The 12,088-nt window shown below is 37.5% G+C and overlaps 1 protein-coding gene across 5 annotated transcripts; it reads right to left on the bottom strand.

Annotated features, from left to right (window-relative positions):
• Nucleotides 1-3,433: 3,433 nt before the first annotated feature.
• On the bottom strand, nt 3,434-8,399 carry si:ch73-321d9.2 (uncharacterized). 5 transcript variants are annotated; one of them, XR_008904851.1, is made up of 6 exons: nt 8,264-8,398; nt 7,522-7,588; nt 6,934-7,425; nt 6,649-6,738; nt 6,388-6,476; nt 3,434-4,954 (listed from the first exon to the last, which is right to left on the bottom strand). XR_008904851.1 is itself a non-coding variant. In XM_056733351.1 (6 exons), the coding sequence occupies exons 3-6, from the start codon at nt 7,033-7,035 to the stop codon at nt 4,706-4,708; spliced, it is 546 nt and encodes a 181-aa protein (XP_056589329.1). In that variant the 5' UTR covers nt 7,036-7,425; nt 7,522-7,588; nt 8,264-8,392; the 3' UTR covers nt 3,434-4,705. The 5 variants fall into 5 exon arrangements, 2 of the variants coding, with proteins under 2 accessions (XP_056589329.1, XP_056589331.1); XR_008904852.1 differs by having other exon boundaries at nt 6,568-6,738; nt 8,264-8,390; XM_056733351.1 differs by having other exon boundaries at nt 6,633-6,738; nt 8,264-8,392.
• Nucleotides 8,400-12,088: the final 3,689 nt, after the last annotated feature.

Here is a 12,088-nt window from a genome sequence, read left to right as displayed (position 1 = left end):
GTTTTATAGTCATACTTGGGGAATTCAAATTTCTACCCAAATACTGCCTTCTGTCTATGGATAAACTAATCTCTTATAATTTTTTTATCATCCTTGATCCTAGGGTTAAATCATAATTGCTTTTCTTGAACTGGCATTGCATTTGTGCAAATTAGAGCCGATTAATATGGAACCGTGCCATTCATTTTATTTAGTTTCTCACTATTCCTCCAAATCTAACCATGAAACTGTCTCTAATATGATGTCAGAATTGTAATTCTTCTTTGACTGTTATTATAAGTCATAACAATTGATGATTGTTTTTAATCGTGCATTTAAGTATTCTTCAACATTAAGGTAGCATCAAAACTACAGATTACCCAAATGTGGCATTCATTTCGCCACTATTTTAATCGCCGTGATGAATTTGACGGAATGTCCGATTTAACCGTAAACACGACAGATATTAAGTGCAGAGTTTATGTGACTAAATTTTTATGCGCTCGGTGTTTATGTCTCTATGGCAAACTGCTCTTTTTATGCGTCGGTGGAACCAACATTTCTTCCTGAACTGGTGAGCTATTGTTTATGTGTTGGCAGTGCCTTACTGACCGCTATGCTGGAGAATTTCCTCTTCGCCTACAAATCACGCACGCGTGTGAGCGTGTGCGCAGTTATTGTGTGTTTATATTCCGGCCTTTATGAATGCAGATGTCCACATATATTTCTTTTACTTCTATCACTATACTGAATTAGAAACATTCTTTCAATGATCTGATTGCATAGATGTCTTCTCTTCTAATTGTAGTTTCTCCTTACTTCATTCTTCTCTACTTCCCTGTCTTCTTGAAACGCCTCTATTTTCCTCCTCCGCAGTGACTGTTTAAGTGTACCTCAGTGTAAAATGAGGTTTCCTTACCTCATCACAGCCACAAATCATACACTCAGAATTTACAGGAGAATGAGGTCCAGTTTCAGGACTCTCACTCACACACATTCAGTCGCTGACGCTGTAGAGGAACACCCACATACTCAAAATCCAGTCTGACTTTAGAAGTTACACTGTTTACTTCCCACCACTTTGCCACAGGACATTTATTGTCCATAGGCTCTTTTATAAGACCAAAATTCACCCCTTTATCTCAACTCACTGCTACAGGTTAACAATTCACTCTCATCATCTTCAGTCTGAAAATGAGCAACGCCTGGTTGTTCCATCTCAGCGAGAGACCAAATCACTTGCAAAGAGCTTGACTCATTCGTTTCCCCTGAGGTGGTATGAACTGCCAGCCTCCACCCGAACTGCAGCATCCTTCACAACTTACAAAAAACAGCTCAAAACACACCTGTTCCGCATTTGTTTGACTAACCTTAATGTCTTGTGTCTTAATTTTGTTTGAAGTATTGTTCTTCATTCTCTCCTTTGCTGATTCCAGCTGTAATCCTCCTAGAAGCATGGCCTTGTAATCTATCTGTACTGTTTCGCGTGTTGACAAAATGTTTATATGCTCTCCTACGTGTAAGTCACTGTAGATAAAACCGTCTGCCAAATGAATTAATGTCACTAAATGTGATATCATTATCTTCAGGTCTATTCAGGGTTATTTTAACAAATGGTTTAAAAACCCTCCAGGTTGTTCTTTTAATTATGTATATGAAACTTTTTTTTTTTTTACATTTTTAGTCATTTGGCAGACGCTTTTATCCAAAGCGACTTACAGTGCACTTATTACAGGGACAATCCCCCTGGAGCAACATGGAGTAAAGTGTCTTGCTCAAGGAGACACTGGTGGTGCCTGCTGGTATCGAACCAGCAACCTTTGATTTACTAGTCAGTGGTTTAACCCACTAGACCACCATCTCCATAGAATCTACACCTTTCCATTTTCAAGCTCAAACTCCCTGAAATTTTCCATCACTCTTTTTTCCGCTAGCGGTGTCTGGAGGGGTGGTGGGAATTTTACAAGGAGGAATCTGAAAATGGAAAATGTGTGTTTCTAAAGCGCACCAACCCAATGATCTTCCTAATGCAGAAGGGGGTTAATGTCTTCCAGAGCAAAGCTCTCAACACTGATGCTGTACACACGATGGTCTGTTTTGTGGACCTTAAGGGTTAACGGCGTATGGAGCTGAAGTCCTATTATTTTGCTGTTTTCGTGTCCATCTTTTGGGTGTGTTGAAAGTAGTAGCTGGTATTATACAGGTGTGCGTGTGTTTGCATGTGTGCCATTTAGCCTTAAATAAATCACCCAAATGATAACATACTTGTAATTGGGGCCTTCTGATTATTTGGCTTCTATTAGGACCCCTGCTGAGCCAAATCTGGTGTAGAACAAAGCTCTGAATTCTGGAGCTCAAACAAAGAGTTCAGGAATGTGTTAGGCCTGCGTGTTCACTCTTGGATCTAATTTTCTTTGATATCTGGACAAGCATTTCCTGGTCTTTATAGTTCCTTACATGTACTGTTTATACCCATGTCGACTATTGCTTGTATGACATATTAGAAGGTATTGTTCTGCTAACACTAAAATGTGGCTGACTGATTTTATTTTAATAGAGAAAGGAACGAAGTAAGCCAGAGCTGAATGCCACAGCCCTTTCAACACCAGATAATATTTTGATTATGTCTCAAACATGTTGGAAAAAAAACTTTTATTTGACCTTTGTGCATTAAATGTATATGAAAACAGGCATCAGGATGTCGGAACTTTTTATTCACTGTTTCACCAACTTAGCTGCAAAATAAATTACTTTGAAATGTAAAATAATTTTCTCAAAAACTTTTGTTCAAGTGGAGCTTTAAAAAATCAGAATGAGAAGCCACAATGACTGACCCATACAGAGGCCGACTATAAAGGATAATTAAATGAGAAAGTCACTTGACAAAGTGTTGACAAAGACATAATAATAATCACATTGTAAAAAGCGTTTCATTTGATCAAAGTAAAACAATTGCGTCAACTTGTTACACCTAATTACTTTACTTTTTATCAACTTAAAATTCTTTCTTTGGCTCAACTTAAAAATCTTAGTTTGGCTCAACTTAAAACTCTTTCTTTGGCTAAACTTAAAATTCTCTCTTTGGCTCAACTTAAAAATCTTAGTTTGGCTCAACTTAAAACTTTTTCTTTGGCTAAACTTAAAATTCTCTCTTTGGCTCAACTTAAAATTCTTTCTTTGGCACAACTTAAAACTCTCTTTGGCAAAACTTGAAAATCTTTCTTTGTCTATACAATTCAAATTCTTTGAAAAATGTCCATTTAAATGTCCAATTATCCATTAAATAGCCAAAGCTAAAAGTATAAGTTTAACCGAAACCTATACAAATTATACTTTGTCTTAATGTTTTCTCCTTGTATAAACTTATTTTTTTAAATTTTCTTTTAATCAAATATCCAAACAAATGTTATTTAAAAATAATATAAAGACATTTCTTTACTTTCAGAATGTGTAATTTTATTTCAAGTGTCAAACTTTTGACACTTTGTTAGTGTCATAATACAACATTTTTACAATGTGTATAATATCTATAATAACACACCATAAACCGTTGACAATTTTTTTCACAATACAACATTTCAACAGACAGTTTAACAGTTTTCACAACGTGTATAGAAATACACCCTGTATTACAATGTAAATTCAAAATCGAGGTGAATCAGAATCAAGGTTTAGAAGAACATACAATCTTTCCACAAACAATCAATTAGAACTAACTTCTCAGCACAATTGAAAAGGTTTTGTTGTGTAGTTAAAACAAGTTTGGATGGACGCAGTGTTGACACGATACCAAACTTCGGTACCAGGCGGTACTTAATGTGACGATACTTGCATTTCCCGCTATCATTTTAGATTATGAAACAACTCTGATTGGCCATTGTGTTTCCAAGGTCAACAGATATGTCTTTGAATGGGTCCTTACCAAACTCTTGTGCAACCAAACCCAGAGTGCGTGAGATGATCATTGCATCACACTCTCTAATGAGCGCTTTGACTTTCAAATGCTTCTGTGTGTATCAAAATCAAACTCTTCCGTGTGTATCTGTGCAAGCGCTCGGTAGAGAGTGTGATGCAATGATCATTTGACGCATTTCGAGGATTGGTTAAGCAAGCGCTCGCTTGGAAACACAATGGCCAATCAGAGGTCTTTCATAATCTAAAATGATAGCGGGAAATGCAAGTATCGTCACATTTAGTACTGACTGGTACCGAAGTTTGGTATTGTGACAACACTAGATGGACGGACAGGTGCCACGATAAGAAGCGTGTAGTGAATATGGCCTAATACTACTTTAAAATGGGCATAATAAAACCAACCACTTTTAATCAAGCACCTACCAAATTAGCCAATAGTAGAATAAAAAAATTCACCTTCACGGAATAGTTCACAAAAATAAACCTTCTCTCATCATTTTTATAAAATGTCTATGAACCTAATTAAGTTAAATACTTTAATAGCTTGAGGGTGATTAAACGACCTAAGAATTTTTATTTTTAGGTAAACTATTCTACTTAAAAATAAAAATCCGGTTTAGTTAACCGTCTAATAGAATTTACCAAAACAACTGAATCAAAGTGAACAGTTAACTCTGTATAAAGCCTTTTATACAGTCCAACATCTTAAACAAGATTCAACATCAGCAGAACATTGTAGCTGGGTCAAAGGAAACAAAGTTACTCCTGAAGCTTAGAAGAGAGGTCTTGCACCCTTCGGCTCATTTGCCTATTAATATATTTTCTGAAAGGCTTCAAAGGTATATTTGAGTCCGTCAGGATATTTAAGGTTCAGTGCATAAATGAGTCCAATCATCATGGTACAGGCACATGCAACAGAGGGCAACTCATTTAGTACCTCCACACCCTCAATGACAATGGAAATGTCCAATGCACGTCTGAGAGCATCACTTTCACGGATCTCAAAAACTGCCATGGTGGTCTTTTCAAATTCTTTCTCCGCTTCCTCCCTCTGGTCAGCCTAAAAACATAAGAACAGAGAGCAATTGAGGGACTGTGGAAGACGAAACACCCCTTTCACATTTAAATTTAAAAAAGAAATTTGTAGTTAGGGAAGTCAATGTAGACCCAAAACATTTCTGTTGCTTTGATTAAAATATCTTCATTTGTGTTTAGCTTCACAATGAAACTTGAACAGTTTATAACAAGTGGAGGACGAGTAAGCGATGACACAATTTTCATTTTTGGGTGAACTAGAATTGGTAACGAGTGTAACGATGTTCAGATTACAAAATACGGCTACTCACTTATGAACCCTTAAACGGTGCAGCTCCTACGTATTGAACTGAACTTCTAATGTAATACGACTTATCACATTCCTTGAGATCACAAAACTCTACCTTTTAGTAGCTCCTAAAATAGAAAAATCCACCAAAGGAGGTAGAGCCTTCTCCCACCTAGCACCTAAACTGGAATAACATTCGTGACACTGTACTGGGCTCAGACACTGTCTCTCAGTTTTAAATAGACTAAATACACATCTCTTCATATGTGTATTCGCATACACACACACACACACACACACACACACACACACAGTACTGTGCAAGTCTTAGTCACATTAGTATTTTCACCAAAAAAAATGTTCTTAAATCAGTTATCTCTTGCTGTAGTATGTCAGCAAGAAGTATTAGTTTACATTTCTTTTGCCATTACTTGTAATAATCCAGTGATATTTTTTTTAGGCACAGTCTGACAACAGTTGATATGCTCCACACAAGATCTTGTTTTAACACCATCAAGTCTTTCTATATTACATGAAGAAAGTTAAAAGGGACAGTTCACCCAAAAAATAAAAATACTGTGATCATTTACTCACCATCAGGTTGTTCAAATTCTATATAAATTGATTTCTGATGTTCACAGGACTATATTTGAAAGAATGCTTGAAACCAAACAGGCCTTATTCCCATTTACTGCCACAGTATGGAAAATACTATGGGAGCCAATGGGGGATTAGACCTGTTTGGTTACAGACATTATGTTCAGCAGAACAAAGGAAGTCATACAGTTTTGGAATGAGTAAATGATAGCATTTTAATTTTGGGGTGAACTATCACTTGTAGTTGAGCTTCAATATAAAAACTCTGTCAATCATTACAGATGTCATTTCATGCCTGTATGACTTTTTCTTCTGCAGAATTTTGAACAATGTTGGTAACGGAATAGCACAGCTCCCATTCACTTCTATTGTATGGACACAAAACCAATGCAAGTGAATGGGGTGCAGTTAACAACATTCTTCAAAATATCATTGTGTTCTGCGGAAGAAAGAAAGTCACACAGGTTATAAATGCCAAGAGGGCTGTAAATGATGAGAGAATATTAATTTTGACGCTCACCTACTTTAAAGGGCAAGTTATAAATTTCAGTGGTTTGCAATGTCAACATTACCTGGTATTCTTTGATCAGACAGCTTGCATCTTCACCAAGGTACACGATAAGGCACTTCAGCACTCTCTTCTGATGTCTATGTCCAGAGTCTACAAAATGTTCAAGATGTATGGTTTTTATTAGACCAAAACACTACTGAATTGATAACCACAAACAATTCTGTGTGCATGCAACCAATACCTGATCCATAACTTTAATTATATTCAAATTAACTTTGTCCCTAGTTTTTTCACGGAAAACTCCACCTTTGCTCTTAATAACCTGGAGAAGCTGATAGCTCTGTCGGTCCAAAGAAGCCAAAAATCTTGATTGTAAAGGTATAGTCGTGATGCGCAAAAAATCAGCATTAATCTGCAAGAAAGAGAAACAGAACATAGACTTTGGAAAGAACCTGATATTACTTGAGAACTAGTTGTAAAAATACATATATACACAGAGAATTAAACAACAATCTAAGAAATTACACTACATACTAAAATCCATAATTTAAAATATGGTAAATTCATGTTTAATGAATTACACTTTAAATGAAATAACGGCTTTAACCTCCTCTAGTAGCAACAGAGCAGGCCACCTTTCTTGCAGTTCCTGAACACTAGGTTGGTTTTCCACAACTTCTCGTCTGCGTAAGGCAAACGTCTTTGTCATTTTTTATCCGGCAGGTACGTATGGGATATGATTGGCCTCGCCACGTTTAGGTCGTTTAACATTTTTTTGCTGGAAAAGCATTATCTGAGGCTTTGGTTTTCAGGGAATTTGCCAAAAACTCAGGGCATCCAAGACCTTTCAACTGTGTGCGTGTAGGTTTCCCATCTTCATTTTAAATCTCTGTGTCCACCCGTAGCAACCATTGAAGGATCCTTTTTCAGCCAAGCAAGGATGTTTCTTGATAAGAGTCTCTGAAACTTCACAAAAGTTTGCACTGCTGGGATAAGATTTATACTTGTAGATCTCATCACATATCTTCTAGAGAATATCAGACTTAGAGTGACAGTCAGCCTTGTGACACCACAGTCTTTGCATTTCCACATTGAGTTACTTGCCAAAGAGAAGAGTGGGGCAGAACATGGAAGAAAAAAATACATTACAAAACTGACCCTACAAATCAATAATTAAAAGCTACAAATTACTTACATTTTTATGTGCCTGGATTATTCAAAACCTGGCCTGAAAAGTTGTTCAGCAGTAAAGTTACCCCATCCTATAAAAGACAAAGAGAATTATAACATACTGGCTACATAACGTTAAATCTAAACAGGCGACTTCTTTACAGGGTATGCTGGCAAACGCGATATGTTCAAATGTTTTGAGAGTTCAGATGTTTTGAGGCAAGTCTCTTGAAGACGTGTTCGTGCACTAAGCTTGAGTACGTTATCACGAGTTAATGAGTCAATCATTAATGAGAGACGTTAGCGTTTGGAAGACACTCGTGTACCACACAAGTTACATTAAGCAGAGCTAACGTTAAGTGTTTAACGAGTACATTGCGAAAGCGAGTTTCATAAAAGGGAAATAATAATACAGTTTCATAATAACGTTAAGCCCATACGAAGCGTCTGAAGCGGGCATGTATTTTCTACATGACGCGCCAAATTCATATTTTGACTAGTATCGCACTCCAGCATACCCGAAACAGCACTTATACTATCAACCCATCTAACCTCAAGCAATTTACTTGTACTACTATTATTTTATTTCCACTCAATTTAACTTCATAGTGATGAGGGAAACTTGCTAGCCGAGATAGACCCGTCCAACTGGTAATACTAACAGTATGTTAAACAGCAGTATAACATGTTAATATGTAATCAAAAATATGTAATCAAACGTAAACGATGCTAATAATACACCCAATTGTATCTTTAGAATTACTTACCGATTTTATAGATTCCCGTTTATCCACGCCGTGTTCAGCCATGCGATGTAACAAGATGGCGGAAAAATGAACGTCCTCACGCTCGACTACCGATGACGTCAGACGTCACGTGATAATGGGAACGCAATATTTTTAATTTGAATTAAAGAGATTTATTTACTTTACACTAACAAGACTTAATTTTAATTTGAATCAACCAAACTTTTAACGTTACATTGATGACTAGACAGAATGGAATGTTTTGAGTCAGATCAAGTATAAAGAATGCTTTAGAGTAATGACATGCCTTTTGCACTTTTTACAGTGCAGGCTTTGCCTATTTCAATAAATCATTTGACATTTGCTTCAGTTTAATCAGTAATGAGGATCACTGTATTTGCATGCTTGGTTGTCCCATTTTGTGTGCACTGTGTACAGTTTTGTGTATGACTACTCACTTATGGCCTGTTCTTTGTCTGGCTTAGATTTTCCAAAGCTTGCACTTTAGGATGTTCCTCGTTAGTTTGAATATTAATGTGGCCAGAAAAAAAGAGGTAAGGCAGTAGGACAGAGAGGAAAAATGTAAAAGGAATTTGGAAGAGCTTTTTAAAGGGGCCATTTCATCTGAATCGTTATTTTTTTGCGGTCCTCCCAAGGCTCGTAACTGCCGGTCTATGAAGAGAGACAAGCCGCAGAGGGGCTTCATTTAAAACCTAAAGGTCACAGCACAGAGAAAGGTCTACAGCTCCGCCAAAAATATAAAAATGTGGATATTGAGGAAGAGATAGATGTGGAGGGTAGCATAGGTAAAATGCTACAAGGGGGCAAATGGCAAGTGATGAATACAAATGCATTAAGAAACCAACTTTCCACACAGAACACAGAACAAGTTCAATGTAATGACATATAACAAAAGAAACAAAGACAACAAAGGGAGGGTAAAACTTGATGAAGCCATTAAAGTGAAAAGAACATTGTGTATGTTTCTAATGAGCGTAAAAGAATCGATTCCACCAAACCAGATGCAAGATATTTTCTTATACATGCAATTACTTTTCTGGACGGCTCTTCTGACAAAATCAAAAAGCTGTTAGGATATGTGCCAACGTACCCAGAAATCGGGTCTGAAACCATCCCTTAAAAGTGTACTGGCACCCTGCCTTTAATGCAGGTACCTGGCAGTCACGCTTTTCCAGTCTGGTTAAAATCCGTCTTTGTCAGATGGGAAATAATTTTGCTCTGCTCATTGCAATGAATAAATCTTTTCCACTCAGCAATTACATGCCAAGAACAAAAGACGCCTTTCCAATTTCACACTGCTTGTGTTCCAAATGCAGATAACATAACTGCTTTGGACAGTGATGCAGAACTTTTTACAGAGCACAAAAATGTGAGTGTCTGAAACGGGTATTAAGCTATAGATTTTGACAGATTTTGATCATGTATATAAAGTTTAATTTTATGTAAGATAACATTTAGCGATCACTGTAAAAAATTAACTTAAAAGTTAAAAAGCTGCCTGACATTTGTAAGTTAAATCAATCTGTTAAATCAAAACTTAAGGTAGCTTTTAAACAAGCTTTTAAGTTAAAATTGGCAAAGAATTTGTTGCACTTTATTTTACAGTACGTGTACCTGTAGTGTACTTACTGTGCACTTACCTAAGAAAGTACTGGGTAGTATGAGGTAACTACATGATATACATTTAGGTTCAGGGTTATTACCTAGTTATTACCCAGTTATTATATTTACTGTAATAATTACACAGTATGTACATGGACAAAAGGACTGTAAAATAAAGTGCTACCATACTATTTTACAGTATCTTACTGTTCTCATAACAAACAAACAATCATTGAAGTTTTTGCTCGTTCAAGCAACGACACATCAAAATGTACCATATTCATGAAATGCATCCTGCTTTTTTCCTCCACATCACTGAATGTCTTATTCTTTAAAGCGGCAGTCTGAAAGATCTTTTGAGTAAAAGTTTGCTAAAACCAATTATTGAGCAAGTAAGCGAAAGAACGGTGTTTAAAACGGTGTCATTACCCTTGCTGGATTCACCACGAAAAGCTTGTAATCATGGTTTGTAAATTTGTGCTCTCGGGTCGACTATCCCGGAGATCCTTATATGGTGTTTTTCGTCTATGCGTAATTTCGTCATATTCGTACACAGAACGAAGGGGACGCGGCTGCTAACTACGGAACGCGAACGGGGACTATGGAACGCGAACGGGGACAATACTCTTAACATAAAACGCGTGAAATTTGGACGCGTCAACACGATCAATTTGTAGCGTTCCATAGCTAGCCAGCGCGTGGATGCGAGTGACAGGCGATTAACAACGTGTACTCGCAACTATGGGGTAGGATTTCATACAACGTTTAGTATTATTTAAGGCTGCGTTTATTACTTTTACTTATAAACACCAAGCAGTGGTGACATCTCGGGATTCATCATTTGTGAAAAACAAGAAAGAGCGAACTGATGGCAGTTTATAAAGAAACAGGTAACGTGATCGAACTCGTGCGAAAACAAGTATTAATATTGGCAAGGCATTTTAAAGGTTGAGAGAACTCCGTGATCTGAAAGGATTGTAAACGGATGCAGACATAGCTTTATTTCTTCTGAACAGGTAAGACATTTCAATATTTCAATATATAATACAAAACCGTTGCGCAACTGTTGTGTTAATACAGACGGGTAGTTCCCTCGGTTGTTCGTTCTCTCTTTGTTATGTTCATTATGATAAATGTAATTTAGGACCTATTCGAACGGGATTCGTATTATCTGGGGATCTCGTGTGATTTAGAAAATTACGTTACCTCCGCACATCTGTATTTCATGTGGCGCGAATTAGCACGGACAAGTGAAGCCGGCGATTATACTCAAATTTACGGACTTATATCCCGGATATGATGACAAGACTTTGCATATAGTATATATAGTTGTATGGTGTATAATGATTTATGACCGTGCATGTCACCATTTGAGACCCACGTTCGGGGATCTTCTGTCCGGTTACTTCACGGGAGTTTCAATGAGAAATAACAAAATGACCCAGCACCCGAAGTATATCAAAACACTTCAACACAGCCGCCATTTGAGTGTCTTTATGTTCTTATTTTTTTAAGTGTTATATCATCTGCCATGTTATCTGCAGGCCACGACTCAAAACATCAAACTCATCCGCGCAGCTGAGCAGTGTCAAATCACAACTCACGTAAAGAAATACCTCCGCACATCACCTGCAGTAGCAATTCCAAACTGAGATGGCGACAAAGAGGCCAATGCTACGGACTGCCGCTTTAAGCATTTATGTTTTGTGTTCCATGCAATAGTTGCAATGTACGTGTTGTATAATGTGTTCAAGCATACACTTTTAGACTTTAGTGTTTATTTACACAACCTCTACCATCTCCCGGTCACCATGGTAGCCATTCCATCGTCCTTTATACACCCCTGTAGTCTATCACTTGTTTATCTGTAGGTTCAGTTTAATTACACAGTGGCTTTCTGTGTACCCCACACAACAGCACAAACCCAGAGGAACTGTACGGGCCAGCTGAAAGAGGCTGATCTAAAGCCCAGCGCTCTGCACTGATAACACAGGCTTCACTGTTTATGTCCCCAGCACAGAGAGATGCACCAGGCCCGCTAGTAAATGGAATGCCCCTGCTCGCTTGTTAAAGTAGGATCCCTGGGAGGATGGGAGGACAGAGAGAGATGGGGGATGGTAGAAGAGAGCCGTATGACATGAAACGAGAATGGAAGGAGCATCTAGGAAATAACTCCCTCAATCCTTTACCTGGATCAATCCCCCTCTCAATTCCCAATCCACC

The sequence above is a fragment of the Triplophysa dalaica genome, chromosome 20, assembly GCF_015846415.1.
Source record: "Triplophysa dalaica isolate WHDGS20190420 chromosome 20, ASM1584641v1, whole genome shotgun sequence".
NCBI lineage: Eukaryota > Metazoa > Chordata > Actinopteri > Cypriniformes > Nemacheilidae > Triplophysa > Triplophysa dalaica.
Note: the sequence above shows the minus strand (reverse complement) of the source record. Positions and strands in the feature narration are given on the sequence as shown.

Excerpts from the sequence above, each read along its gene's own strand:
- si:ch73-321d9.2 (XM_056733351.1), bottom strand. The coding sequence starts at position 7,035 with ATGACAAAGACGTTTGCCTTACGCAGACGAGAAGTTGTGGAAAACCAA. Across the intron at positions 6,739-6,933 it reads CTCTGTTGCTACTAGAGGAG|ATTAATGCTGATTTTTTGCG; the intron begins GTTAAAGCCGTT and ends TCTTTCTTGCAG. Across the intron at positions 4,955-6,387 it reads GTCTGATCAAAGAATACCAG|GCTGACCAGAGGGAGGAAGC; the intron begins GTAATGTTGACA and ends TTATGTTTTTAG.